This window comes from Diprion similis, chromosome 12 (genome assembly GCF_021155765.1).
Source record: "Diprion similis isolate iyDipSimi1 chromosome 12, iyDipSimi1.1, whole genome shotgun sequence".
Classification (NCBI taxonomy): domain Eukaryota; kingdom Metazoa; phylum Arthropoda; class Insecta; order Hymenoptera; family Diprionidae; genus Diprion; species Diprion similis.
In genome coordinates this window covers 7,932,585-7,958,561 of record NC_060116.1, presented here as the reverse complement: position 1 = coordinate 7,958,561, position 25,977 = coordinate 7,932,585, and the positions used below count along the sequence as shown (strand labels likewise).

Sequence of the window (25,977 nt, the reverse complement as noted above, 5' to 3'; positions counted from 1 at the left end):
TATAGTATAAACGCGTTGTTGGTCAGCGTTTAGTGAGAAACATATTTTTAAACACTTGAAGCGCTAAAGGCTGGTAAAAACGCAGTATCGATTGACAAATTTTTCAGAAAATGCACAAGAGATACAAATTTCGAATCGATTGAATCGTGAAACGTGTTCAGCGAGGCTTAGTATTGTCTATAATCGTGCTAGTTCCTAGAGCGTATCATTGTCTTCTTTTACTTGTATTCCAATGCCGAGTCAAGCATAAATATTATTTTCTCACAATTATTGAACGCCATTCTTTCCGTAGAAAAAGCCAAGTAAATAAATCTTGTCTATAAGTATCTTTACGTCACGTTTGAACACGCTGAGGCTTTTGTTACACAATCGCTTTTTCTTCATTCTTATTCTATTTTTCATTATGATGTATACCAGGTAGAGCGAGGTGCCGAATATCAAGCGGAAAAAACAAAAACTGGACGTCGTCAAAAACAGACGATAAAAAGCGTGTAGTTGAAAAATCATGTTTAAAAATGTTCTCAAGGAAAGCCAGTCGATAATTAACGGTCCTAATTAATTGTGGGGTGACCAAAGAGTATATAAACCGCTTTTTGATTTTACCTTGTGTCAGAAAATTGTTGCTTATATCAGTACTGGTCTAATGTGTGTCTTATAAGAATAATGAAGATTCTACAACCTCAGATAAGGTTCTTCTGATATACAACGACGGTCATTCACAAATGCTGCAGATCGTTCATCGATTGATTAAAATGGCAATTAATTACTGGATTGCGACCGACAACCGTCACATTTAACTTTTATTCGTCCTCAAAATACAATAAGTGCGTATGGGACTTATATGAGTTACGGCGAATTCAACCGAGGTGCCTAAAATTATAGAATAACGAAAAAGTTCTTCATTTGATCCTATCGCTGACTTTCCTGAACCACCCTAATATCAGCCCATTACGCTGACGATATTTTGACAGCAGCTTGTAAAGCTGAGATAAGCATTGATGCGTAAACATGAAGTTCATGGCACTGATGTTTCGGCATAATTGCACGATAATTATTATCGACAGCTTACGCGTGGCTAGAGAAAGAAGCGACGCTGTCATTTTCTCGTTACGTCAGGGTATCAAAATTCAGGTAACGCGTGTTACATCCGTGTGTACGTACGATGTGTGTCACAATGAGTTGCTGACCATGCTCAGTTCCTCGGCATCGAATGTTTGGCCTATTAAACGAATACTCCTATACCAAAGCGATGGAAAGCGGGCCATCGATGCAAAGCCGACGTGCAGTGTACCTACTTGTCGTCCCACTCACACTCGCACGAATACCGTCGTACCAGTGGTTCGTTCTAATTATTTACTTCCTGGTTATAACGTGTCATCTTAGATGTCGAACAATAATATTGGGGTATTCCAATGGTGACATGACTCGATATTCTAAGTACGTGTAACAGTTTTCACGGATGCTTACATCGAGTATAGACAGTCTAAGAAGGATCATACCGATCATGTCGTTTTGATTTAATCAATAGTTCACTATTCGGCAGTTACTGGGCGATCGAACTAGCCCGTAATTTTTTTTCACCGTAAGATCCATCATTCGACCAAATTGCAGTTGACTGGTTTGTGCTTGACGACGGTATTACTGACTACGATATCAGTTCGCTCGATTCTCCAGCAACGCCTCAGTCTTTTTATCTCTGGTATCATGCGGTATAATTATACCGTTACGAATCGCAATATTTAATTAGGGCTTCAGACCATGGATGGAAAAAAAATCTCTGAAAAATATCTTGTGTCCTATATCTGGCCGGTAATTATATAATCATACGTCATACGATAAGTGGATCATATATGTGGACAAAGAAGGGTGTATCAGGCATGCTTCAACGATGATTGGTCACAGCACATTGTCTCGCGTCTCTCGAAATAAATTATTCATCATGTTTCGCTCTTTAGTCAAACTTGAACGCTGCTTGTGATTATTTGAAGATCAAAGTTGGACCAGGACTGCGGTAGGTAGAAGATATCAAGGTTTTGAACAGCCGCTCACCAGCTTGCTAGCCTCAAAGGTATAGTTATTCGGTTAGTTTATTCGACCGCGAAGCTTAGGTATCCCAGCTGTGGTAAACTGGCAACAGGATATTCCACCGTGCCAACATCGACTTGCGGTTTTATCTCAACGACCTTCTATGTGCACGGTTATGCATGTATGCTAATTTCAGCAAATCGTTGAGCAAGAGGTTAGTCGAAGTCTCTCGGCAAATGATCGTATCCTTAAACATTCTTCTCTTATCGTCAGGCATAGGACAAAACGCAAGAAAAGTTTCTACGTGTAAAAGACTCATGGAAAGGTTGCTTTTCTATCGTGTGTGACTGACTTTCTGATACAATGCCCCGGATAGAGGCGTAAATTGACTATTATTCGCTGATTAAATCAAGCGTCGAAATAATTAAGTCAGTGAGTCAGTGCGTGGGTAATTTAGCAACAACTCGGTGCAGACGGGCGCGGGATTCTTGGGAGGCGGGAGAAGATCCAGTTCACCGTATGTGTGTGTGTGTGTGTGTGTGTGTGTGTCTACAAAATACAGCTGAACCTGGTCTTCGAGATTATGCAAATTTCATCGTAAAAGTAAACGTCATTACCGAGTGAATTATTTCCCTATTATTCTCTTATGTACGAAGTCTTTGAAGGTAAAGATATTACGTCATTCTCATTTTGTAATTCAATTTCAATCCCGCTATTGTAACGTTGCGTCGGTATAAACAAATACTCGAGGAAGACGTAAGTGAAATCAAACTCAAATACGTTCACTGAATTATACGAGATACTCTGTCGTTTCATCGCTTACACCGTTCACTTCTCTCCTATTCTCTCGTGTTTTAATTCAATCTAACAATGAATATCATACTGATTAAATTCTTCACTTTATAATACAGAGACAGAGATTGTAGCCACGAGTAATCGAAAGTAAAATTCAGCAGATTTCGAGGCTTTAGAATTCTGTTTTTAAATTCAGCGCTCTACTTCCGGAAACTCTAGCAGAGAGTTTCGTGTTACAGCGAATGAAAAAGAGTTTTATAATTTTGCTTAAGCCTACCGTTACCTACCGCACCGTCTACGTTTATTACCGCAGACTGTTTTATGGCGGTGAATTCGAGCACGGGTTACGTTTGACGTAAAACAAGCTGAGAGGGTATTTCGTGGAAGTCATCGCCGGTGCGGAGGGTTACGCCCAAGTGTCACAGGGTGATATGAAATTAGCCTGAAATCGGTAGAACTTGGAAATTGTGTGTCAAAACCAGAATTAAAAGCTAAAACCTTCGTCTCGTTATCAGTTTCATCTATTTGCTCATATTACTGCGATGGAAATAAGTGTTACATATACTAACGGCAAAAAGAAATATTTTCTACACTGTTCTATCAATTTGAATTCGAGTCTACTGTGCAGGCGTGAGCAGAATTTAAAGAAAATACATTCGCAGTGAATATCGTGAATGGTTACTTGCAAGCAATTTTTATTTACCTTAAAATAAATATACTTCAGCATTGAAGAAGAAGGTTTTGAAATCTCGATAAATTTCTCTTCTCGGATGAATGCTGAAGGAAATTTTTGAGGCCAATTCAAAAAACCTAGCCTTCATTTCCGTTCAATTACTGACAAGAAAAGTAAAAGCCAGACGCTCAAGAAGTCTGGAAAAAGTGACGCTAAGTTTTCAGTTTCTTTTCGCCTTACGGTAAGAAGATCTCTCCGCAAGTCTTTACCCTGTGAGACGATTCACTTTCTCAGACTAGGTCATAATATCAAAGTAATTACAAAGACTGAAAGGTGTGAAGAGATTTAAACGGTAAATTATAAAGGCGCCGTCCGTTGATCTTCTTTATTGCTTTTATGTATAATAATGTCTGCGTGGCTGAACTCCATGCGATATGTTCTCGCTTTTATCATTTTCATCACACCTACTGGGTACGATGATAGGTTGCAACGTGAGAATGTATGACACAACATCACGTCGCGTGCGAACCTTTTACTGCTAGAGTATCGCAGACAACGTTCACTTTTCTCTCGAAGCTTTTGTTTACTCGTTATAGCAGTTCTCAACGTTAATCACTATTAACCTGGTTTACGTTAATGATGATTCATTTTTATATTGATTTTTTATGGCTCTATCAGCCCCGATGATTGACTTATTTGACGATGATGTAAGATTTTTTAATACAATCGGACTACATTCTTCGTTACAACTTTACAAATTACGTTCTTCTGTTATTGGTAGTTGGATGTTGTCTCTCTAATTTCATTTTGCGCAGGATCAGTGATAATATTTTGCTTGTATAATCGAATGTTGGATCTAAAGGAGAAAAGGCAATCTTATGCTATCCATATCTCACGAACCTTACAACATGTACTTATCTCTCCAAATCTATAAAAGATAATGTTAGAATAGCAAAAATTCGGTCCAAAATTTAGTTTCCACAATGACATGTTCTTTTGACGTGCTTGTAAAACCGTAATATTATAGACTTTCCGAACCACAAGGGATTGTAGCTTAATCTACGAATACAAGTTAGAATATTTACCAAGTCTTAATTCTATTGATTTTATTAACCTTTAGTTCCTCGTCGCGAGTATCTTCGCTTTGAAATAAACATTTCTGTAATTTTTAGTTTGTTTGCACAGAAATTTTCATACCACCTTAAATCCATATACATTTTTCCTTCCAATGGAATTGTTTTTATCCCGAATCTCCTGGCCACGATTGAGACCAAATCATCCTTGCCAGAATTAAATATACGAAAGGATAAGTCTTGTTGCAAAAATTCATGACGAAAATCCTGGTAATATGATGTACGTGTAAATTTATATGAAATAATTAATAGCGTGAATTAACTGAGATCACGAGAAAAAAGATATTACTCAGAGGTCGATTAGCGTTGTTCTTTACAGTTCTACGTTTACTTCGGCGATATTACGTAATGAAGATTGCAGCTTGAGATTGTGTGAGAAAAAGATTTTTATTACTTGGCAAACGTAATTTCAGCCACACGGTTAATACGAGTTTCAGAATATCCTATTATTCGTTTATGCATGCATTTTATTTCAACGTTGGTTAATAATAGGTAATACTCGCGGAATTGTGACACGTGTAAAATATTTCCGTACCGAATAGGATATTTTTTTAAATTCAAATCGCGTGCGAGCACCTCGTTTTATTACACAATTGCTGCTTAATGCGCAGCCAAATTGCAATGACGGAGTGGTTAACCTTAACGTATTTCACAAGAAAAAACTTGCTAGATTTAAACCGCTGATTAGACCACTGGTTTCCGGTGAAAAAATTCTCCATTCTCGTCTCGCTAATAATCATGTGAAGAAAAAATGTCTCTACATTAGTGGATCAGAAAACCGACTGTCTATAGTTTACAAAATAATAAAGAACGACGAAAAACGAAAGAATAGAAGAAAAGAAATCAGAGGCGACTACTTCCGCGTCATTGACAAAAAGAATTTTTCCTTTTCGTTTTTTCGCGCCAAAGTTTTTCCTACGTTATAGTTTTTCAACGCAGGGTGCTGCAGGCTTTTAAAGACGTTCCAAGTTACTGGAGCATACAACCGTATCCGGTATGTATATGTTCCTTCGGTGGCGCAGCAACCGGCTGTACCTGCCAGGTGTTCGAGCGTCAGTTGCCACGATAACGACCGCAAACTAATTTCAGTCTTATTCACTTGCTCTGCTCACTGTGAAAACATGCGTGCAGATGGGCAGATGATAGCAATACGAGACACCGTTTTCGGCGAGAGCGTTACACCGTCTGAGGTGAATCATTCTGTTTGCTGTTTTAAAAAACAGCCAGAGAATTATCCAGAATCGTTTTTTCTCCGAATTTTATCACGCAAAGATAATTCCAGCGTGGCACAGTTGAATCCGTGTTTCCTATTCCGCACCACGACCAAAACTGACCGTTGGATGCCACCAGTTTTCGCTAACAGGAAGAAAGAAATTAAATTCAGGTCGACAGGCATCGCCAGAAATTCCGTTTTTAAAGTCCGAACTAGTCGCGGTGTAATTTGGGCTGGAATTCAACGCTCGAAACGTGTTGACGGTAAAATTTCACTCCGTCCAACTGTCTAATTTTAGCACCGTGTTCAATTGTGATGCAATGTTCAATCGGCCGTGAACGCGCAAAGCATTCGCTGACCATTTAGACATCAATTACCTGGACCCGAAAAACCCCAGCCCTGCGGGCTTGTAACGTGGCAACTTTAACGAACCTGTTCAACCTTTTCTTCTACGATGAAGAAAAACAAGAGTGTATATAACGTGCGCAGAATAGACCTAGACTCTAGTTGCAGTGAAATATCAAATAGGTTTCTTGTTTTTCGAATGAAATTCAAGACTCTGTGGGTCCGAAGGTCTGACCTCCAAAGTGTCCATTGACTTCTCGGCACTCGTCTGAACTTGGTGAAAATTGTTTCTACGTGTTGACGGCCTGCCGTACGGAGTCAAGGATGCTATTTGCAAAACCAAAATAGGCGTTGTGCGAGACATAAAAATCGTTAATCAATTCCTCTCGCTACCTACGACAATTCGACTCGGAACTTGAAGGGCAAAAAAATAGCTACATTGAAGACGCGTGCAGCATGTGCGATTTCGCGAAAGCTCTAATTGCGCGGTTGCGCCTGCATTCAGCGATCGGCCTCGCACGTTGCCGGAGCCATGTTTTTCCGGTGAATAATCGAGGCCTCGGTTAGCCAATGTGGATATTTTCCCGCCATTACATTGCACCGATCACGTCGCCTCTGAGCCTGCCATGAATAAAGCGTCAATTCCCATTAACCATTCACGTGTAACTGGCCTTCACTCGTCCATGGTTGGGACGTCCATCGCGGTAAACAATTGACCACCACGTTGCTCCGATTTGTTTATGACTCTACACGTACACGCGTGATTTTACCCGTAGGTTACATCACGCCGATTGCTGCAGATTTCTGTCGCGGGAATTATTTATGTTAACGTAACGGGCTTTTTCAGAGCCACATTAACACTGGGAGGCGTACGATAGACAATCGTGATTTACGTCAAGGATTGAGATTGGGACGTACGTACGTGCAATCAACAATTACCGAGCAATCAATGCGAGCGCGTCGGACACGAAGAAGATATTCATCCATGCACGTGCCAACGTTCGTTCATCGCTTGTAAACAACGTGTGAATTGTAATCTTTTCAATTATTCTTATACCTGCAGTTTTCCACCATATGTACATATATCTATCTATCTATCTGTCTATTTACCGAAAAGTCCGCGGATTCAATTGGTTAGAATTCGCAATATTCGAAATAAAAGAAGAAAAAAAAAACGCAGTCACGGAGGAAATCCAAGGATCGATGAAACGACATTCGACAAACTGAACGATTTTCAATATACGTCGTATTCAATTCATGCGTCACGAGTGAATTGTGAAAGCTTATTTTATGGCTGGTATAAGCAACTCAATAACGTGAAAACAAATGGTAACACACGAAGCGAGTAGATTAATAAACGATTTTCAAAACATCAGGTTTTATCTCAGTCCGTACAACGTTATCTGCATCAGCGCTGACTCCTACGCGTGTAATAAAACGTGTCAAAGTCTGCCTTACAGAGAAATTTTTCAAGCAGGATTAAAAAGCGATTATTACACGGAACCGGGACAACCTCGTGAATCAACACCTCGATCACGTGACAAGAAATACGGGAAATTTTCACAGGAGTATTATCACAGAAAACATCAGATTGCGTACGAAAGCGACGAGAAACAGCGAGGAAACATGCGGCAAATTGATCGATGCAGATCATCCTGTTCTGTACAAAACATATGTATACCATCGTAGTATCATACCTGTACCTCTTGTTGCAAAGTTGCACTTAGAAAGTACTTTGAACACAGCAAGTTTCTTGTGTACTTACGCTTGGTACATTCATCCTTGTTCAGAATGTGCAACACGCCTACTTAGCCGCATATATATATATATATATATATATATATATAAACGCGTGTGTGCGTGCACACAGATATGCGTGATTCATTGCCTCGTGGGATCGGGCTACACGTAGGCTTTGAAGGTGCATTATACATACGTGCCGAAACTTTCTCTTGTTAATGTCTAGTCTGGGTCTATTTGTGGATATGTATATACTGTGCATTATACCCATGTCCGGTTATTCGCCATCCTAATATGCCCGCGAGTAGGCCAGAGTACGATATCTTTACTCGGTGAGAGACCATTGAAATCTTGAAACTCGCGTGACGCTACAACTAGACTGTCACCCAGACAAATTAGACTTCTGACGTAAAAAAATCACGTAGCGCGAGAGCTGGCGAAAAAGAGATCGTTAATTAACAATGCGACAAAGAGACAGGCTACGGTGCAGCGGACGAAATATACTAAACTGAGCTACCATGCTGGTCAGGGTGCAATGGATTCACGTTGAGATGATCAATGTTTAATGTATCTTACGACGCAGTCACAAAGCTCATCGATGGACGATGATTAGTAGTTCTGGAATTCTATCATTCGCTACGCATCGAGAATATCATTATAATCAGAATACATTATATTAGATTACGCGTGAAGCAAGTCCACGATGCGAATAATTACGAAAAAGTTGGGGACTCGCAAAATTACGGGATAAAAAGCTTTTGATTCATTTCCTGCCGGGGTCAGCCGAAAAATTACGCCCCAGACCAACGATAATGAAATAAAGTAGAAAGGAATTTTGTGTCCAGACCATACGGTGACCTCATCTAGCACAGACCGCTAGATACAGAGAGAGCGAAATACCGTATTTACATTGTGAGTGGTCCAGCAGACTGGGATATATCACGAAACTGGCACGAGTGGCACTTTGCTTCGAGTCACGCGGAGTATCGGCCCATGGAATTGCTTTGAAAGTTCACGTGATGAATTTGCAGTACGAAGAGTTGAGAAAGAAATGTTTCATCTTATCTTCTTTTTCTCATCCTCGAAACGCTCATTCTTGCATCGAATTACATCGATGGTCGTTCAAATAACCTACGCAAGAATTGACCATGTACCGGATACTATTCACGGGGGTGGCCAGTTTCTGGACAAGTATAAAGCCGTCACAACGACTGGCGTCCCGCAAGCGAGCGGGTATAGTAATTATGATATCTCTACCTACCGTGGCGAAGCTATGCAGAGGCATCCGTGCAAAGTCCAGGTAACGGTACTCTATCTCAGCGTATCCGTCTCATCTGGACTTTGGAATGGGTCAGTGGCTGGTCGAGTTTCCGACTTTCATTGTTTACTGAAAACATGTGCGATCGCTTCGTAACAAACGTGAGAATATTTGCATCCTTCGAATTAACTAATGCACTAAGAACGTTCAATGTCCTCTCACAAACAATGACAATTGCAGTCTGCATGTACACGCAATGAGCTCTCGAGTCTGCAGAGACAGTAAGGCAACCAAACGGTGAAAAATGGAGGTTCCGTTAACTGCTGACACAAGTGGGCTGAACCATGAGTATTAATGGACGCTGGCCGCGATGCGTGAATAATTAACGCAACCGTAATTGTTCGAGACCATTTTACTCCGCTTTATGATGCGGTCCTCTTATCTTATCAGAGGCCTAGTGAGGTGCTCCGATAGTTGAATATCGTACCGCAGTAATTGGTCTAGCTTGCTAGAAACCATCTAGCCATGTGTAATAACTCATCGTCATTATCCTGCCGTTGAGTATCTGCTGCCCAAGCTGCGTAGGATAGAGATAAACAGTCAAAAGTTTCCAATACGAACGCCTTTGAGCGCTCAAATTTCGTTTCAATCACGATCATTGATGAAGGATGAAGAAGCCGGTTCATATTTAGTAGTCTCATGATGCAAAGAAGTTACAACGAGTGTCTATAATGTAACGAAATATATTGCTTACCTGGAGCGATCATGTTTTTCTTGTCCGAAAAGGTTTGTCTACGTATCGCTGTTTCGCTGGTGTCATGTACTCGCATCGGCTTCGGCTTTTTGTACCTCTTCGTTTCTGTTTGCCGATGCGTGCAATGAATGTCCGTTTATACGCGGCTTTGATTTACGTACATGCTTATAAGTGTGTCGGAAACTGGTTTTAAGAATCGCACAGATCAGCCGCGTCGTAGATACGTAGATACTATGTGAGTCGTTAATTCAACGTTCAAACAATCATTGCCGTCTTTTTCGCTCCCAAAGCTGGCCGAATATCTTAGCCTGAAAGCAAACCAGAAAAACCTTGGATCAGTCGATTGCACACGACGGCGTAATCACTGGTGTTCGATGGTTCGCAGAATTTTCTTTTGTATGCAAAGTTCGGTTTTTTATTGTCAACATGTAAGCATTGGAATCGGTATGATGATGAAATCTTTCAACGTGTAAAAAATCAAAATTGATACGCTCTTAAAACCGAGTAGGAAAGACGGTTACAGTGTGTTTCAAATCGGCCAGGTTTTTCCCATTCACGGATTGTTTCTAGGACGGAGAATTCACGAGGAAGCCGTGCCCAGTTTGTTATTTACTTGAGGTTGAATATTTCATCTCCTAATGCGCAAAATAAAATCTTCAAATGTCTCATTTAGATTTATTCGACATTCATATGCCGTGGGAGCAAAAGATCGTGAAATAAAGTCAAACTCAGATACGCATTAAATATACTTGTTAGTGGAACTCGAAACGAACGAGTCACTGACTCACCTTTAGACTTGACAATAAACACTCGTCATTTGCGCAACACTTTGCAAATGTCAGGTCAAGAGACTGGCTCTTGGCTCTTGTTCACTGCTGCATTGATCAATGCATAAGATTTTCAATACTCATGACTCGATAATGTATATACGTTGCGTTGATTGAATCCTTTGTTCCTTGGCGCGATTGTGAATGTCTTATTAGATTTTCAATTCAAATTTTTATTTCAGTTTATTTTCCCTTCGAATGTTGTACAGACATTTAGGTATATTAGACATACGACTCTGACCTCGCAGATGAATAGCAAACGTTTGAGACCAAGGCAGTTCCTTTCAGGAAAGAAATAAATTACATGCTCATTCAGATTCGGGATTGTAGAAATAAATTAACAAAGGTGAGCTGATTTTTGGTCGGAGTAATCCAATTAATATACCGTCTGAGATGAACAACCCTAATCCAATTACTTCGCCAAATGAAAATTAACGAAAATGAACCAATCAAAATCCGGTTCTTTCTCATCGTATTTTCTAGAGAAAGTCGTCGCGCACTGGTAGATGCAAGATTTTATTAAAGCGGCAAAAAGTTTGACAGAAATTTCGAATAATTATTCGTTAGTACTTTTCGCTAATTCTCGTTAGAATAGATCCTGCTGTATACCTATAAATACATCGAAGCACTGATTTGTATGGACTGAGGCTAATAAAAGTCGGTTCAACTTCGTCATGCCGATAGCTTGAGGCTGTCGAACGTTAAAGTACGCGGCGTGAATGGTTTGTATAATTATGTGTTATCCTAACGCATCTTCGCTTACAATTATTAAAATCAGCATCACAAGTAGCTCCTTTCATTTCATCGCGTGTTTTAGTTCAAAGCCGACTAGCACCGACGTATCGCCATTTAAATAAGTAAACTGATGCGAATATTATCAGGGGCACGGAAAAATATTCCTGATGAAATGTCAAGTGTTTGGTATCATAGAGTATCAGAGAGTGAGAGAGAGAGAGAGAAAGAAGAAAGAAGAATTTCTCTTTCTTTATCAACCTATCAATACCAATAATCTACAATCACCCTGCAGAGTCTAAACAATAGCTCAACAAAAATCTGTGTCCGAATTCACAGGCAGTTTGATATTTTTCGATTTCAGGGAATCGAAATGTCAGCAGCAGGTAGGGATTAAATTGAATTTAGCGCTGGTCGGCATTGCGTATATATGTATACTGCACACTCTGATATCACAATCAGTAGAACGAAACAATATATATGTATGCACATATGTACGTATCGGGATATAGATTCGAGAAAACCGTCAGCTCTGCCAGTTTCAATTCAATTTATCCGGATTTGAAAATATTTGTATAAATCCTCATTCTCATATGGGTGGTAAGGGAAAATGTCACTGTTCGCAATTTAGTTGGGAATAAATTTTACGAAATTTAATCTGTAAATAAACAATAATTAATGATTTTAGAGTAAAGGTTGCAGGTAGACAGATCTGTCTTATAGAGCTACTTTCAAATTTTGTCAAAGTTACGTCAACCTCGCATCGTAAGTTTGAATCCTGCAAATTCTACCACTGGGATGAGCAACGCAGTGGAACATTTTGCAATTTTTCAAGCTATACAACGTGTAGCAATTATCGTTGCTATTTCATCACTCGAATCCGCTCTCTGTGCAATTATGTGTGCAATTTTGTTTTTTATCTCAGCTACTGCAGCAGACAACGAGGTCTGAAAAGAACATTACAGTGTTTGAATCTGCGGAGGAATTGTGTGGAATTTTTTTATTAAAAGAGTACAATGGGTGAAAGTTAAAAAAAAAAAAAAAAAAAAATAACAGAGTAAATTTTTCTGCGAGACGAACGCGCTTTGGACCACAGCGTAAATTCGTATCCACGTCCCGCGTGAATGGACTTTTAGCCGTAGAGACTTGCGAGTGAAAGAGTGGGGAAGAAACGTTAGTTGAGGTTGGGTGCATTCCTTGCATCGCTTCGTAGTGACGGGGTCGACAGGTAGGTAGAAGGAGCGAATGAGACTGTCCCTCGGTATGACGGAATTCTTGGCGCCATTAGATCAGTGAACGTTTCGAATTAGTGGCGCAGCAGCTGGCATCCAGAATTCTTTGCCACCTTGACTTTTCCTCAAAAATTCAAAATTACACCAGCTTGCAAGTGTTTTTTCGCTGTACTCGATAGAAGTGTGCGATCGTTGTACTCAGAGAAAAATGCCTGCCTGAGTTATGAGAACAGATAAAATTTGTCAAGCTCAAACCAAAAAATAGAAAAACAATGAAGAATTTGATAGTTTTATAGCCGGTGGAATTTCCCGTCGGATGAGAAAAGTAAAGTGTAAAGTAAATTATTTATTCATTTGGTTTCTTTATGGGGTTTTTCATAAATTGTTTCGTCCGTGTGAGAATAAACCAAGATTCATTGCTTCCGACCTATGCATCATGTACCGATATACTAATCACGTGATATAACAAGGGAAGAATTTCATTACTGTGAATTTCTAAAGATAAATAGATGTAATACTTCAATCTTGTTATCGAATCCCCGCGAAACGAGAAATGAGTTCGAGGTGCATGTTTACGCGTAATTCGCCGGATTTAATTTGCCAGCCTATCCGTTTAACTGCAGTAATAAATGGCGAGAAGAAAGGTTTGCCTCTTCGCAAGAGAGATCGTCCAAAATCCAATATCGATTCCAATAATGCTGGGTTATAAGTGTTACGAAATGCTGGCGCCTCTTCCATCAATCGTTTGCAGAAAGTTCTAGCATTTGGAGCCCCATTTTATCCTGGATCAACAAATTGCTGCGAATTGTCGGAGCCAGTTGGCCAAGAGAAAAATGATTTTGGGTCAGAAACTGTACCCTCGTTTTATCTCACCATCATAAAGCAGCGTTACACAAGAGAAGATACAACAACGGCGATTGTTGATCTTTAACAGCTGAGAGAGTGCATCTATTTTATGCCCTAATTATTTTTTCACATTGCAGTGTAGAATATATTACATTTGTAATGTAATTTATTATTTTCTAAGTAGTATTTGATTTTTACTAGATTTTCGAGGTGATGTTATACGGAAAACCGAGAGTTTTCGCGATTGTCGATCGTTCGAAATTCCTCTCATTCAAGCCTGCTTCAAACTCAGGTATATAGAAAATTTGAAGGAAGCAACCTTTAATGCATAAGTGAAATTACTATAATTCAGCAGAAATATTGATGCGATTGTTTCAATGCGATTTCGCTGCCTCGCCGCCGTCGAAGGTTCGATTTTATTGGATTTGCGCCGCCTCGTTACAGCGCTTCGCAAATCGCGAATACCTGCAGAAGCTTTCGTAATAAAAAGAGCGCTTCCTGGTGCGTATTTCTTTATTTAACGTCACGGCCTGATGGCGTCGTGTTCTACAGTTATGGTCCGATGGTCCAGCATAGGTTAACTCCATAACTACCAAAGACGGGTAAATTACTCATTTCCTAAACACCATGAGCCGCGGCTTGACAAGCTGGCGTTATTCGCGCTAATTGCACAAACAAAAATTCTTCCAAAATTTTTTATTCTCGTAGCAAAAACCACGACGACTTGCTTGGGCATCGATGGCTACACCGCATCAGTAAATCTGAAAAAGTTCGTGTTTCACGCGTATAAAACCTAAAGGGTTACTCTGGTAGGCTTTACAGACCGGACTTGGACGTCCTATAAGCGGAGAAGTCAGCAGCTCTCTCTCCCAACGAGTTGTTTACCAAGTATCAACACCTTTCTGCCTTTCTTACGTATCGTTAACCAATCCCGCGAAAAGTTGTAAGTTTAGTGTTGGTTTAGAACGGAAATCAATGAATCGGGAAGCCCGATTCTGTTCGTCGAGCTATACAACCGTGTGTAGGTATACACCTGATCCGTTTACTTTACCGGCTCGTTCAAGTCTCCAAAACGATAATACGTATTCTGCTGCACCTTGCGCTGCGCAGCGCATGCGGTGCAGTAATGCACGGATATTTGAATTCCAGTCGCATAAGCCCCGCAACGACGTGAATACATACATACAAGTACATATAAGCCAGACGTACATAAGTACTTACTAATTCCAGTTGAATAACACCTTGGGAATATGTTTCCTTGGTGAGTTTCGAGGGTCTTTGGGGTCTTTACTGTTGCTAGGAAGCTTGCGAATGGATATGAATCATGAGTTTCAGGCTGACGTATTGGAAGACTTGTGAAATGAAATTTGAATAAAGTTGCTTCAAAGTAGGAATACGAGTTCCTCACACACGCGCACGGTAATGGCTTGTCAAATACTTAACACACACAACTATAGCGTAAAACCATAACACTTCGTATCCATAGCGACGCGATACACACTTTTCACCTGCGCTGCGCGGTTCTACGTGTTATGTATGTAGGTATGCGTGTGTAATCAAGAGGCATAAACGCACTTGCGCACCTTACCAAACGCCGACTTGTACCTGCTTACAGGTCAGTTAACAAACAGCACGCGCCCACCGATGGCCAGCGCTACACTGCTAAGACCGGCTATGCGTTGGCTATTCTATCCTGTCGCTTTTACTAACCGCGCCTGCGCACCGCAGGTGCTCTTCTCTCTGCCGAGAATCGTCTCTGCAGGTCGGTGTCGTTACGAACGGCCCTTCGTTCCATTCCCATCCAAGTACCAGAAAATCGAAATAATTTTGGTACAAATTGATTTTCAGAATGGCCTGAACGGGCCATTTCGCCATTATTTGCACACACTGGTAGAGCCAATTTTATATACCTACCTCGGCATGGTTTGTCTCCCGCTGCTGGGACGCGGACGAGGGTGGCTATTGGATTTGAAAATTCTCGGGTGTTTCGAGTAAGTTTGAAAAACAAATAAACAAACGTGACCGTAAATGGCCCTCCATGACAAAGGGACGCCGGGGCGAAGCCGAATCCCGGGGCTTTTCAATTTCGCACATCAGAGACGACCACGGTCATTTTATCGGAAATTGATAGTGTAAAGTGGAGGAGATTAATTGATGGATCAATTCAATTTTCTCAGACCGACACGGTGCTCTGTAGAAGCGAGATTCATCCGTAGAATCAGATCGAAGATATTTAGTCGAATATATTGTATATAATCAGGCAAGAGGCATAATATTTGTACAATCTGAAGATAATAACTCACACATTTAGTATTTGCAGAACGACAGCTGTTCTCTCTTCAATACCGTCGTGCATTCTTTCGCGAACGCGTATATATTCGCATCCACCTTTTTCTCCGTTACTAAGACCCACTTTATTAGGGTCGATCTTTGCGAGGCGTACGAACCATGGGCTCGACGGTAAATGAGGTCGATGAATTTTTAAAGAGCTTCAGAAGCTCCGGGCCGTTTGTTATATACGTGCAGTGCACCAACCCAGGTGTTGTATCAGTCAAGAACTTCGCTTTTCCTACACAAGCTTCTGCTTTCGTTTCTCCTCCGACTACCACCCACTTAAGGTCCCTCTTTCTTATCTCACTTCCTTACGTATTTTCTTTTCATTCTTCTTTTACCTCCGTCGTTTTACTTCTTTTCTCTCGTCCTTTGATCTTACCCTCGTCGCGTCGTACGACCGAGCCACTTGTCAGTTGTCCAAATGGCTGTATGATAAGGGACCTGGAAAAGACAACCTATCTGAGGGGATTTATTCTTTCGGGAATCTCTTAACACCTCTAGTCTATAGGGTCCTCAATCTCATCCATTCTATTCACCGACAGATAAATTGCCTCGACTGTTTTTTATTCTTTCTTAATTTTGGCGAAATTTGACGAAATCACGTACGATTACGGTTCTGTCGGTTACATGAGAAACTTGAGTACAACATCTAATTTCACTTTGTCTGGTGAGCTGGGGGTTCATCATTGTCTAGAATTTCAAGCTTCTTGTGATATATTATACCATCGACAAGCGACTCGAAATACTATTTGTCTCCGAAATGATTCTTCTTTCTCGTTTTTCGCAGTCAATTGTGTACTTAGAAATATAATCAAAATTCTAAGCCGTGGTAGAAAAAAAATTGATGAAAAAATATTGTTCTTCGGCACCGCCCATTTCGATTTATCAGTAATATACCGAGAGATAAGAATACAAACCAGTTGTCGCGACAAAGCTTGAATATCATAACGTGACTCACGTACCTCGCTGAGGAAAATCAGACCTGCACTCTGTCGAACGACTTATCAATGGTATCGTATTCGCAATATAATTCCAATAAATGAAGTACCAAACAGACTGTGTGAAACAATATAATTTACGATAAATCAGCTACTATTTTATTAACTGTCGCAGCCGATAACTCGTTGTCAGTTTTTGCACCCATCATAAATTAGTAGCTTTTCGTGGATCCTAGCCTAACTGGGTGATTGATCGTGACTTTAATGTACTACCAGAAAATGTTCACATGGTTATAGTGCTGAGATAACCATCGAAACCACAAATATTTTAAAACCTTGCCCGTATAGCGTACTGAGTTCTTTAGTCGCTCCGTCACTTATGCAAGGCTTCAGTTTTCGGCGTTAAACAGAGTGACTCGAGTCATAGTTTTTGCCCTTCTTTGTTGTTGATTTAGACGGTTCTTTACCGGGGGAGAAAATTGGTCTGATTTGTCCATGAGAGATTATTACTACACAGTTCCAAATGACCGAGGCAAGGACAGGCTTTAGACCCTGGATGAAGAAGCTTAGACTTAGTGGAGGCCGTTGAGCCCAACATGAATCATCTAATTAAAGCACGTACTGACCGAAACAAACGCGTAAGAGGATTTCGAAGGGATACAAAAAGTGATACCATTAGGAGTATAATTAGTCGAAATTGAAATCGGATTGCGTAAAATCCGGTGACCTTGATTGACGTTTGTTTGATAAGAAGTCGGCGTGGGAACGTTGACGGGTTTCCTATCATTTATCAATGTGGGCAGAGGTCTCAACATCGATCCAGATTAGCGTTGTAAAATTCGTACGAGTAATCGTTGAGCGATAGTCTCTAAATTAGGTGGCGTAATGAACTCACCAAAAAATTTTTATCCTTGACTTTGATAAACGTTTGATACCTAATTTTCCTGTAAGAAATGTTATTGACTGGCACTACACAAGTCGCGATTATGATCAAGGCGTATAATTTATTTTCCGTCAACTCAAAGTCGCGAATCCAAAAAACCGACCTTGTTGCCGACGGTTTCATTGTCATCGTCATGAGAGCCGTGAAGAACTTTACCGAACTAAATTGATTCAATCAATTCAATTGGCGATAAAAAGTAACGAAAAAAGGAGAAAGGAACGATAGAGATATCGAATTTCTTTGGCAATCCTGATTCCTGGTTCAGTGACCCGCGAGGGCTGTGCTCTATTGTGTCCCTGGAAATGTGGGACGACCTGAAATTCTTTTTAACTGCAACTTCCATTCGACCATGGAGTTAGCTTGGTAAAAATATATTCGATGCCTACCTGCAACTCAAGTTCATATCTACTATTCCACCATGTGTACATAAATATAAAGCTCGACCTTCTCAAAAAGCCGCAGCAAAGAACTCCCGTTTCGGTAGTCAACATATGTCAAGGATACCAACTCTGCATTATACTTCACGGTTTCTATTCTCTCGGTACTTATACCGAGCAAATCTGTCACGGAGATATGACCATACCGCACCGCGTGGCTTGGCGCCGTACCTTGATCTAAATTGCCCAACAAGTAGGTATACTGCAATGCTGAGTGGTGTGGACGTGATGATGTGGAATGGCTGATGTCGAATGACGTCACGCCGAGAAATGTCCGCCCATTTTGTGGTTTCAACCTAAAAATCTCAGCGCCGACAATGAGACAACGTCTATCTGTCGTACCGGGAAGTTTCCACTCAGCAGCTCACATTTCAGAAGTTCCTAGTCAGGATTATACCAACTTTTGGTCGGTACGAGCAAAAAGTTGGTCTCCACCGTTAACGAAATGGTGAAAGCATTTTGGTGAATCATCGCGAAGCGACGGTATCGACGTAACAAACCAACCACGTCATTCACTCGCCACTTTGTGTTGAACTGCAATGATGGTGGCAGGTGCACCCTTGCTGGTTGCTCATTGAAAATGGAATCACTGAGTTCATCTTTCAGGCGGTGTTAAATCAGGCGCTACTTTTGCTGTTGCATATTCTCCGCCTGTTTATTCGACGAAATGGTTCAGCGATAAGCGAGTATGATCAACGCGATTTTACAGGCGTATTGGACGGGCGGTCATCTCCTTCAATTGACCGTTTACCCAGAGAAAAGATAAAACCCGGGAACAGACTCATAAAATAAATACAATGTGCAAGCAGGGTAAGCTGAGCCGGGGGCGGATCTGAACGGTACAGAGCAGTGTGTAGCGGATAAGTGGCACCGACTTATATCAGAGTTATAGGCTGCCACTATAACTGATAATCCGAGTGGCTCTGGTAGTCGACAGGCACGAATTTAAGCCCATGATTTGTACAACGGCACCATTTTGTATCCTTAGTTTTTCTTCGCTATGTTTTTACCTTGTTTTTCAACTTCCGTGTCGTGGACGTATTTTCAGGTAATCCCAGTTATTAATCAGCGTACAGATTATGCTAACCGCTGACCTGGACGCAGACCAAGATGATTCAGTATTTCTCAATTATCATCGTCCACATGTATTTCCTCGTTTAATCAGCTGTAAGTAGTTAGGTATGTGGTCAGTCCGACAACTTGGTAATTGTCAGACGAGAATCGTTGATAAATTGAAAGTGATGAAAAAAGGTTGTGTCGTTAAATGCTATCTCGAGAAAACGAGTAGATTGTTAATTAATAGGCTCTGCGGTTATTTTCGTTGGAACATGTAACGCCGACGTAATTAGAATCAGGCTGAAGATCTGAAATCTATGATTTAAAATATAAATAAACAAATTTCTGTGTACAGAATATATTTTTGCGATTATTTTAACCTCACACGAAGAAGTGCTACCTAATAAAGTGCGATGAGAAATCATGATTGTGAACTAATTTAAAACAGTTGTTGACCATCCGACTGATTGAATGGAATCGAGACGGTTGATTGTGTCACACATTTCTCGAACTACGGACGGCTGTTTCAGCGAAGACTTTAACATAAATATCACATTACCGTAGGATTCCCTATTATATAGGATATGCTCGCGGTGGGTTGAGTGGAGCCTATAATGTGGTTTGGCAAATCTCTGATGTGGCAAAGCAGCGCTGGATGAGCTTTCATCTTCTATTTCCATCCCTTAAGTATTCCCCCCTAAGGCTGTCGTATAAGGAACTAATCTAGAAGGAAATTGCGCTCCGGAGAAGAAACCGCAGCTGTTAAGGAAAAAACTTAAATGTCTGTGTCTGCCACTCAGTTGGCACGCGCTGGTTCTTTTCCCGTCGTTATTTGTTAAGACTTATATTGCGAATAAGAGAAACGATAAGATGAATCACGCTTTACGGTCTGTACAGTTGTAACTGTAGGGGAAAATATATTTTCTCTTCACTCTTAAATGCGAATGCAATTTACTCGAGAATTGGTACAGCGGCTAGCGCCTAGATTTTACCTCAGTCATACTCATACCTACAATATTATGAGCAGAAATAGAAATTGAAAAAATAATCACACTGCTTTGATACGATGAGAAAATTTGAAATTAATTCCACCTGTGATTACTCTGAGTAAATCAATATCTGGCACGAAACTAAGAGAACTTGTTTTTCTCAATAACTGTCTCTTAATTTTAAATGAAAATATTACGTCGAAGCCTTTCAGGCGATTATACAACCTTCAGGCATCTCAACGACTGACAATGTTTTATTACTTGAAGTATGGAAACCATTCTGAATTTTTTGTTCAAGCAATGACTGATCGCGATTCATTTTCTCTCCTCAAGCCACTAGCTTTTTACTATTTGAGAGACAAAAAGTTCGATGCAATATCCTCCTGAGTCTCGGTTTTTGCAATAAAAGTTAAAATTCAAAGGTGGGTGAGGAATTAAAGTTTCGTGACCATGGCAACAAATCGAAACTGTCTTTTTCTGATCAGTGAAATCTTCCAGTACCACCATCCACGGATTTAATTCTTTCGAAACAATGTGAAATTAGAAATCCTCCAACTTGAAAGTCTTATCTTTGAAGACGAAAGTTGTGTCAAATTGTCGCATTTTTTGACGACCGATGCTGCAGTCGTCGCCTTTTGTCCCTGGCTGTTCCTTCCGGTCATGTAGCCCAGCCTTTTGCTGCAAATGTGTACACATTCTCATGCATAATACATTCGCAGAGTCGTTGACTTAGTCTGAGCAACGTAACCAAGCGTTACGAATACGACAACGGAAACATGTTGTTACCACGCCGATGCAAAAAAAGTAATAAAAATTTGACGAGATTTCAGATTATTTTCTTTGATAGGTTTTTCCGTTAAATCTAACAATAAGTCGCGGTTTTCGTAGTCAGCCAACATCAAAGTGGCAATATCGGCTGATCCGTTAATCCACTTTTCGTCAATTTTTGTGTATTGAATCAACCACGCTTTAAGTCAATTTTTTAACCTGCAATGGAGCTGCGAGGGTTTCTCTAAATCTAAGGAAACGAGCCGGAGATAACTTTTTAACCGTGTAAATGATTGCTCACATAGAGTCACACACTAACTAACTAGCCACACGCATAGCTTGGCTATGGTGCATTCACCTTTGATTCACTGGAGAATCGATCGGGTCTCGAGAACTACGAATCGTTTGAACTATGATGCCTAGACTACTATCGATCTTCGGAGCGTAGAGTGAAGCGGCCACGATACGTCAGGTTCAGACTCGGGAGACGCGAAGAACTTGACACGATTAAGGATGTCGCGTGCTTGACAAGGATTCTCGAATGGGAAATGGTCTGGAATGGTGAGATGCTTTCCGCGTCAATGGAGAACCCAATTTGTCCTTTGACCTCAGACCAATTAGTCCACCTTTTTCGTTGGTGTATTTTATTTTCGTAACTTGTTGTCCGACACGGGAATTATGTTCGTTTCGCAAAATTCACGCGGAACAAACCCTGGACATTCATCGTTCGGATTCTAACAATGTCGAGTTTGCCCTCGCTGTGATTTATTCTCTCTGTTTCAGATGTTGGCATTGACGCTTAGCAACACGGTGGCCTGGATTTGTCTCGAGAGTACCGTTACCGTTTCTGCGACGGATCTCATTTCTATGCATACTGCGATGTCTCTGCGTCCCAAGTACGAGAACAATACTAATCGTAAGTAACACTTTCACTTGATCAAATCATAGATCCAATTACGATGAAACTTTATCACTGTAATGAAATATCACTATGATTACTGCACTCGCAACTTGTCGTTTCACAATTCTACGAATTCAACAAGTTTTTTTCAAGTTCTTCGAATCACAAGATAAAAAGAGTGTGAACATCTTAATTTATTAGCGTAACAAGGAGAATTGAGGCAAAGCTATGTGTGATTCTCATTAGCGTGACTGAAATCAAGTTTTCAGATGCGTAGTAAATAACAGTTCGAACCCATTGCACACTTGCACACATTCTGAGATATCGAAAAAAGGTAATTTACATATTTGCAATTTTGAACAATCATATTTTTTTCCTAAAATTCACCATGGCTTATACCAACTTGTTAATCTGAATTGCTCCCGAATAGCAATTAATCCAGCTGTTTGCTTTTATCTCATTTAGAATTCCACGACAGTGAGTTGTATTCAACAGCAATCTTAGTGTGGTGGAATTCTTCATCTCTTGGTCTTCTTTAATGCCTGATATTAACTTTACGCTGCAACTCGCAATAAAATTACTACCTTTACGGTATCTCACATGCCACGCTTCCTGCTACTTCGTACCCACCGAGATCGTCTGGCTTCGTGTTATTCTTCGTAAAACCTGAGATAAACTGTATAGAAGTTCATCTTGTAGCTGATGAGACACAGGAATTCGCTATGAGACATGTTTGCTATAGTTAGTGCTTGAATTGGAATTTGAGGATCCAGAAAAAATTTTGCTGGCCAGAAGTGTTGATGGTTTATTGCGACAAAAAAATTTACTCTTACCGGTTTGAGGACTTAGGCGTCTGCAGAAGTCTTAAGCTTGACTTCCAATCAGGTTTTCACTAGAGGTATCAAGCTCAAGATATGGGCTGAAAATTCTTTACTACGATTTCCGAACAGCATACACAATGTTGAAAACCACAGAGGCTATATACTTGCATGTTACCGATCTCTGGTGGAAAAATTGAAACTTGTGTACAGCTTTCTCTTCCATCTGACGCAAGAGATTTCACGTGCACGTTGCATTGAAATAATCTATCTAGAAATTCTGCAATTATTAGAATACCAGAATTCATAAATTATCACGAACAACTCTACCGCATTTTTGCTTATTATCAGGTCGAATTAAAAAGCGTGACTTGTGTTCTGAATCGATTTAATTGCGTGATCGAAACTGCTGCGTGTAAGTTTGTACAAATAATTTTCTTCTTCTTGATTCATAATAGGTGCTTCGAAAGTTTGAACCGTGTTTAAAGCTGCTCGTAATCAACCTCGCGTTTCCTTATACAGCTGTATTTATTATGCATACATTCATGTTAGCTTTAATGAGCTATTACACACCTATAAGGCATCGGCCGTATTTGATTCCGTTGATTATCTTGTCGTTTTTACTGAACGCACGTTCGACTTTGTAAATCATCTGTTCTAAACATTTGTGAAAATTATTTAATACCACCATAGAACGTATTTCTCCCCACGGATTCATCCGTACATTTTTCCAGTCGTTGGCTCGTTAGTGTGGCTTACAATTAGCTTTTTAATATTGAATATAAAATAGGAAATAGCAGTGGTTAATTTGAGGCGTTGACTAACAATAATAATACGTCCTGCAATTACAGTACATCAAGTTTTATAACCGGCGTAACACGCACCGGGATTACTATATCATTTTAATTAAGAATTACGCTCGAAATTGATGCACAACTTTGACAGTCACCACTTACACACGTAGTATTGATGGAAGGTCAGCATATTTATAACACCGAAGAACGTTCTTGAATTTTATGTTACTGCCAAAGGCGTTATTGTGCTGACAATAATGAAATTACTTGAAGCTTTATAATCGCCGAGGGTGTTTCAATAATTCGTTTTTCAGTATCATGGTTTCACAATGCACACGTATTCCTTAGGGTATGTAGTTGGAAGAATTTCAATTTCCTACCCGAAGCCGTGAGTTATTTTAATCTAGCCTTGTTCGTGACCGTGAGATAAACAGACTATACTCAAGTTAATGTTACGCTGTTTATTACCACATGATAAGTAGAAAAATTAAACCTGACATTCCGTCTACCGTGAATTTCTAAAGCAAAGGCTTAAAATGCACCCATTTATATACCTAGTAGATGTATACCCATAATATTTTTCCTTATTGTTAGTCTCATTCTCGGTAATATTAGAGTGGAAACTTTCTTCATCATCATTCAGTATAACGACTACGTAATACACTCCAGAAAAATCTTTGGCTGCTTGTAATGGTAGATGCTTGTTTGAACATTTTAATTGTTTTTTGGTTTACGCGATACAAGAAAACTCTTGGACAAAAAAATTTTAAACACTCAGGCCACTTTTCTCATTCATGAGTAGAAGGTGAGAACAGATGTGTGATTCCCTCGTACCAACAAAAACGGTGGCATGTCTCTGGTCAGAGTCTCCAACCAAGCCATGTACAATGGTGCGGAAACAGCCCCCTTTCTCGGCATCGGAAGTGTCCTTTAGAAACAGAATAAAAAAGGATTTGTCAAGTCACACGCATTTCTCGGTGAAATCTATTATAAGATTTCAAATATAGATATAATTTGTTATGCAATGCAGTAACGGAAAATTTTACGATGAAAAACCGAGCTATTGTTTTACAATTAGTCTTTTCTTTACAGATTTCGTTATACTAAATTCCACACTTTACTTGTTCGAATCGTTTCTCGTTAGTATTGGGTTATTTATTGCAAAACGTTATATCTGTCGATCTTACATTACTATCAGATTGGCCTCCATTGAATTTTCCAGAAGTATTTCACGAAGACGAAGGTGTCTGTTTGTTTTTTCCTTCATCGCCAGGAGCTCTGAATCTTTCAATGGAACTGTAAAAACCAAGCAACGATGCGGTTTTTATTGATAACAAATTTCGTTAATAACAATAGATGAAATGACGAAACACACATCATCTCAGTTATCAAATAAGTGTTTTAATGCTCACCGCTATCGGGATCCTGGGGATTTTCAGGTTGTTGGAAGTCGGCTATTAACAGATTGAAGAAATTCGTTGTTGCCGGCTGTGCTGGCTTAGTTATGTCCGGAATAACTGTCAGCGCGGAATAGTCTATCCGAAATTTTGCCAGCAGACTGGCCATACTAAAACAGGACGGAGATCTCATCTCGATTAATCAATGGTTATAAAATAATTCTCAAGTTTTTATGATTATTTTCACCTACCTTCTCTGCTCGTACTCAAGCTCCGAATGCCTATTTGCCAGGGCGAATACTCTCAGCTTGCAACTTGCCCAATTACTTCTAGTACTGATGATGTAAGGCATCAGCAAGGTCAGTCCACCGTCGTCGTAGAGCCACCATACATCTATGGTTCCTTTCTTCTGTTTTCTTTGGAACCTCGTCACGCTCGTCAAGACTTCCTTGGAGATAACCTCCACGGTTTGTCGAGGCTCTATGCGATCCTCGGTCGTTGGATTCGGATATTCGCTAACCACATGAGATCTTCGGGGTGCCGGACTTCCGGGCATCGAAATATCAGATGCGCTACTTGCTGGAAAATTTCGAGCGCACTCGATTAATTTAGCAAACATACGTTACGATGTTTTTTGTGCATATTCTATAAGCTGGATCAATTTTTGAATGAGTTCTCTAACGATAAGATCTGTCTCAGAAATGAGGTTTGATTATCAAAAAGCATGTGAGATATGGCTACCTTATATCTTTCATTGAAAAATATGAGATTCATATTTCGGTTTGAGAAAGCAAGTTTACTATCATTAGACAAGTTCTTCCATTCTGTCGAAGTGAGAGATTACCTTGGCTCAATTGCGAAAAGCTTCGATTTTGCGACATACTAGTTGAGGAGATTTTTCTTGGGGATGTAGACTGCTGTTCGGCGTCGCACATTATCGAACTGTAGTCCAAGCCGTCGTTAACACGGAGCAGAGCAACCGCCACGTGTATGTCTAGCGCCTTGCTGTGAGATGCAAAAATTTTAAAG

General features: G+C 40.2%; 2 protein-coding genes and 1 long non-coding RNA gene across 6 annotated transcripts in view; 1 reads left to right on the top strand and 2 right to left on the bottom strand.

The window, feature by feature from the left end:
- The window catches only part of LOC124413692 (mucin-17), a 23,834-nt gene extending 8,613 nt beyond the window's left edge, over window positions 1–15,221 (bottom strand). For 3 of the 4 annotated variants that reach the window (XM_046894440.1, XM_046894442.1, XM_046894443.1), the window contains exons 1-2: window positions 14,795–15,221; window positions 9,937–10,244 (exon numbers count right to left, since the gene is read on the bottom strand). The gene's annotated coding sequence lies outside the window, so the exon portion shown is untranslated. The remainder of the gene's footprint in view (window positions 1–9,936; window positions 10,245–14,794) is intronic. The other variant, XM_046894441.1, reaches the window with a different exon arrangement.
- Window positions 15,065–25,977, top strand: part of LOC124413705 — a 25,580-nt gene continuing 14,667 nt past the window's right edge. The window contains exons 1-2 of the long non-coding RNA XR_006929893.1: window positions 15,065–15,100; window positions 22,574–22,588. This is a non-coding gene — a long non-coding RNA (uncharacterized LOC124413705). The remainder of the gene's footprint in view (window positions 15,101–22,573; window positions 22,589–25,977) is intronic.
- Window positions 23,131–25,977, bottom strand: part of LOC124413694 (bumetanide-sensitive sodium-(potassium)-chloride cotransporter) — an 8,142-nt gene continuing 5,295 nt past the window's right edge. The window contains exons 13-17 of the mRNA XM_046894446.1: window positions 25,793–25,953; window positions 25,200–25,527; window positions 24,964–25,118; window positions 24,739–24,847; window positions 23,131–24,479 (exon numbers count right to left, since the gene is read on the bottom strand). Coding sequence (XP_046750402.1) covers window positions 24,344–24,479; window positions 24,739–24,847; window positions 24,964–25,118; window positions 25,200–25,527; window positions 25,793–25,953 — 889 coding nt within the window. The 3' untranslated portion in view covers window positions 23,131–24,343. The remainder of the gene's footprint in view (window positions 24,480–24,738; window positions 24,848–24,963; window positions 25,119–25,199; window positions 25,528–25,792; window positions 25,954–25,977) is intronic.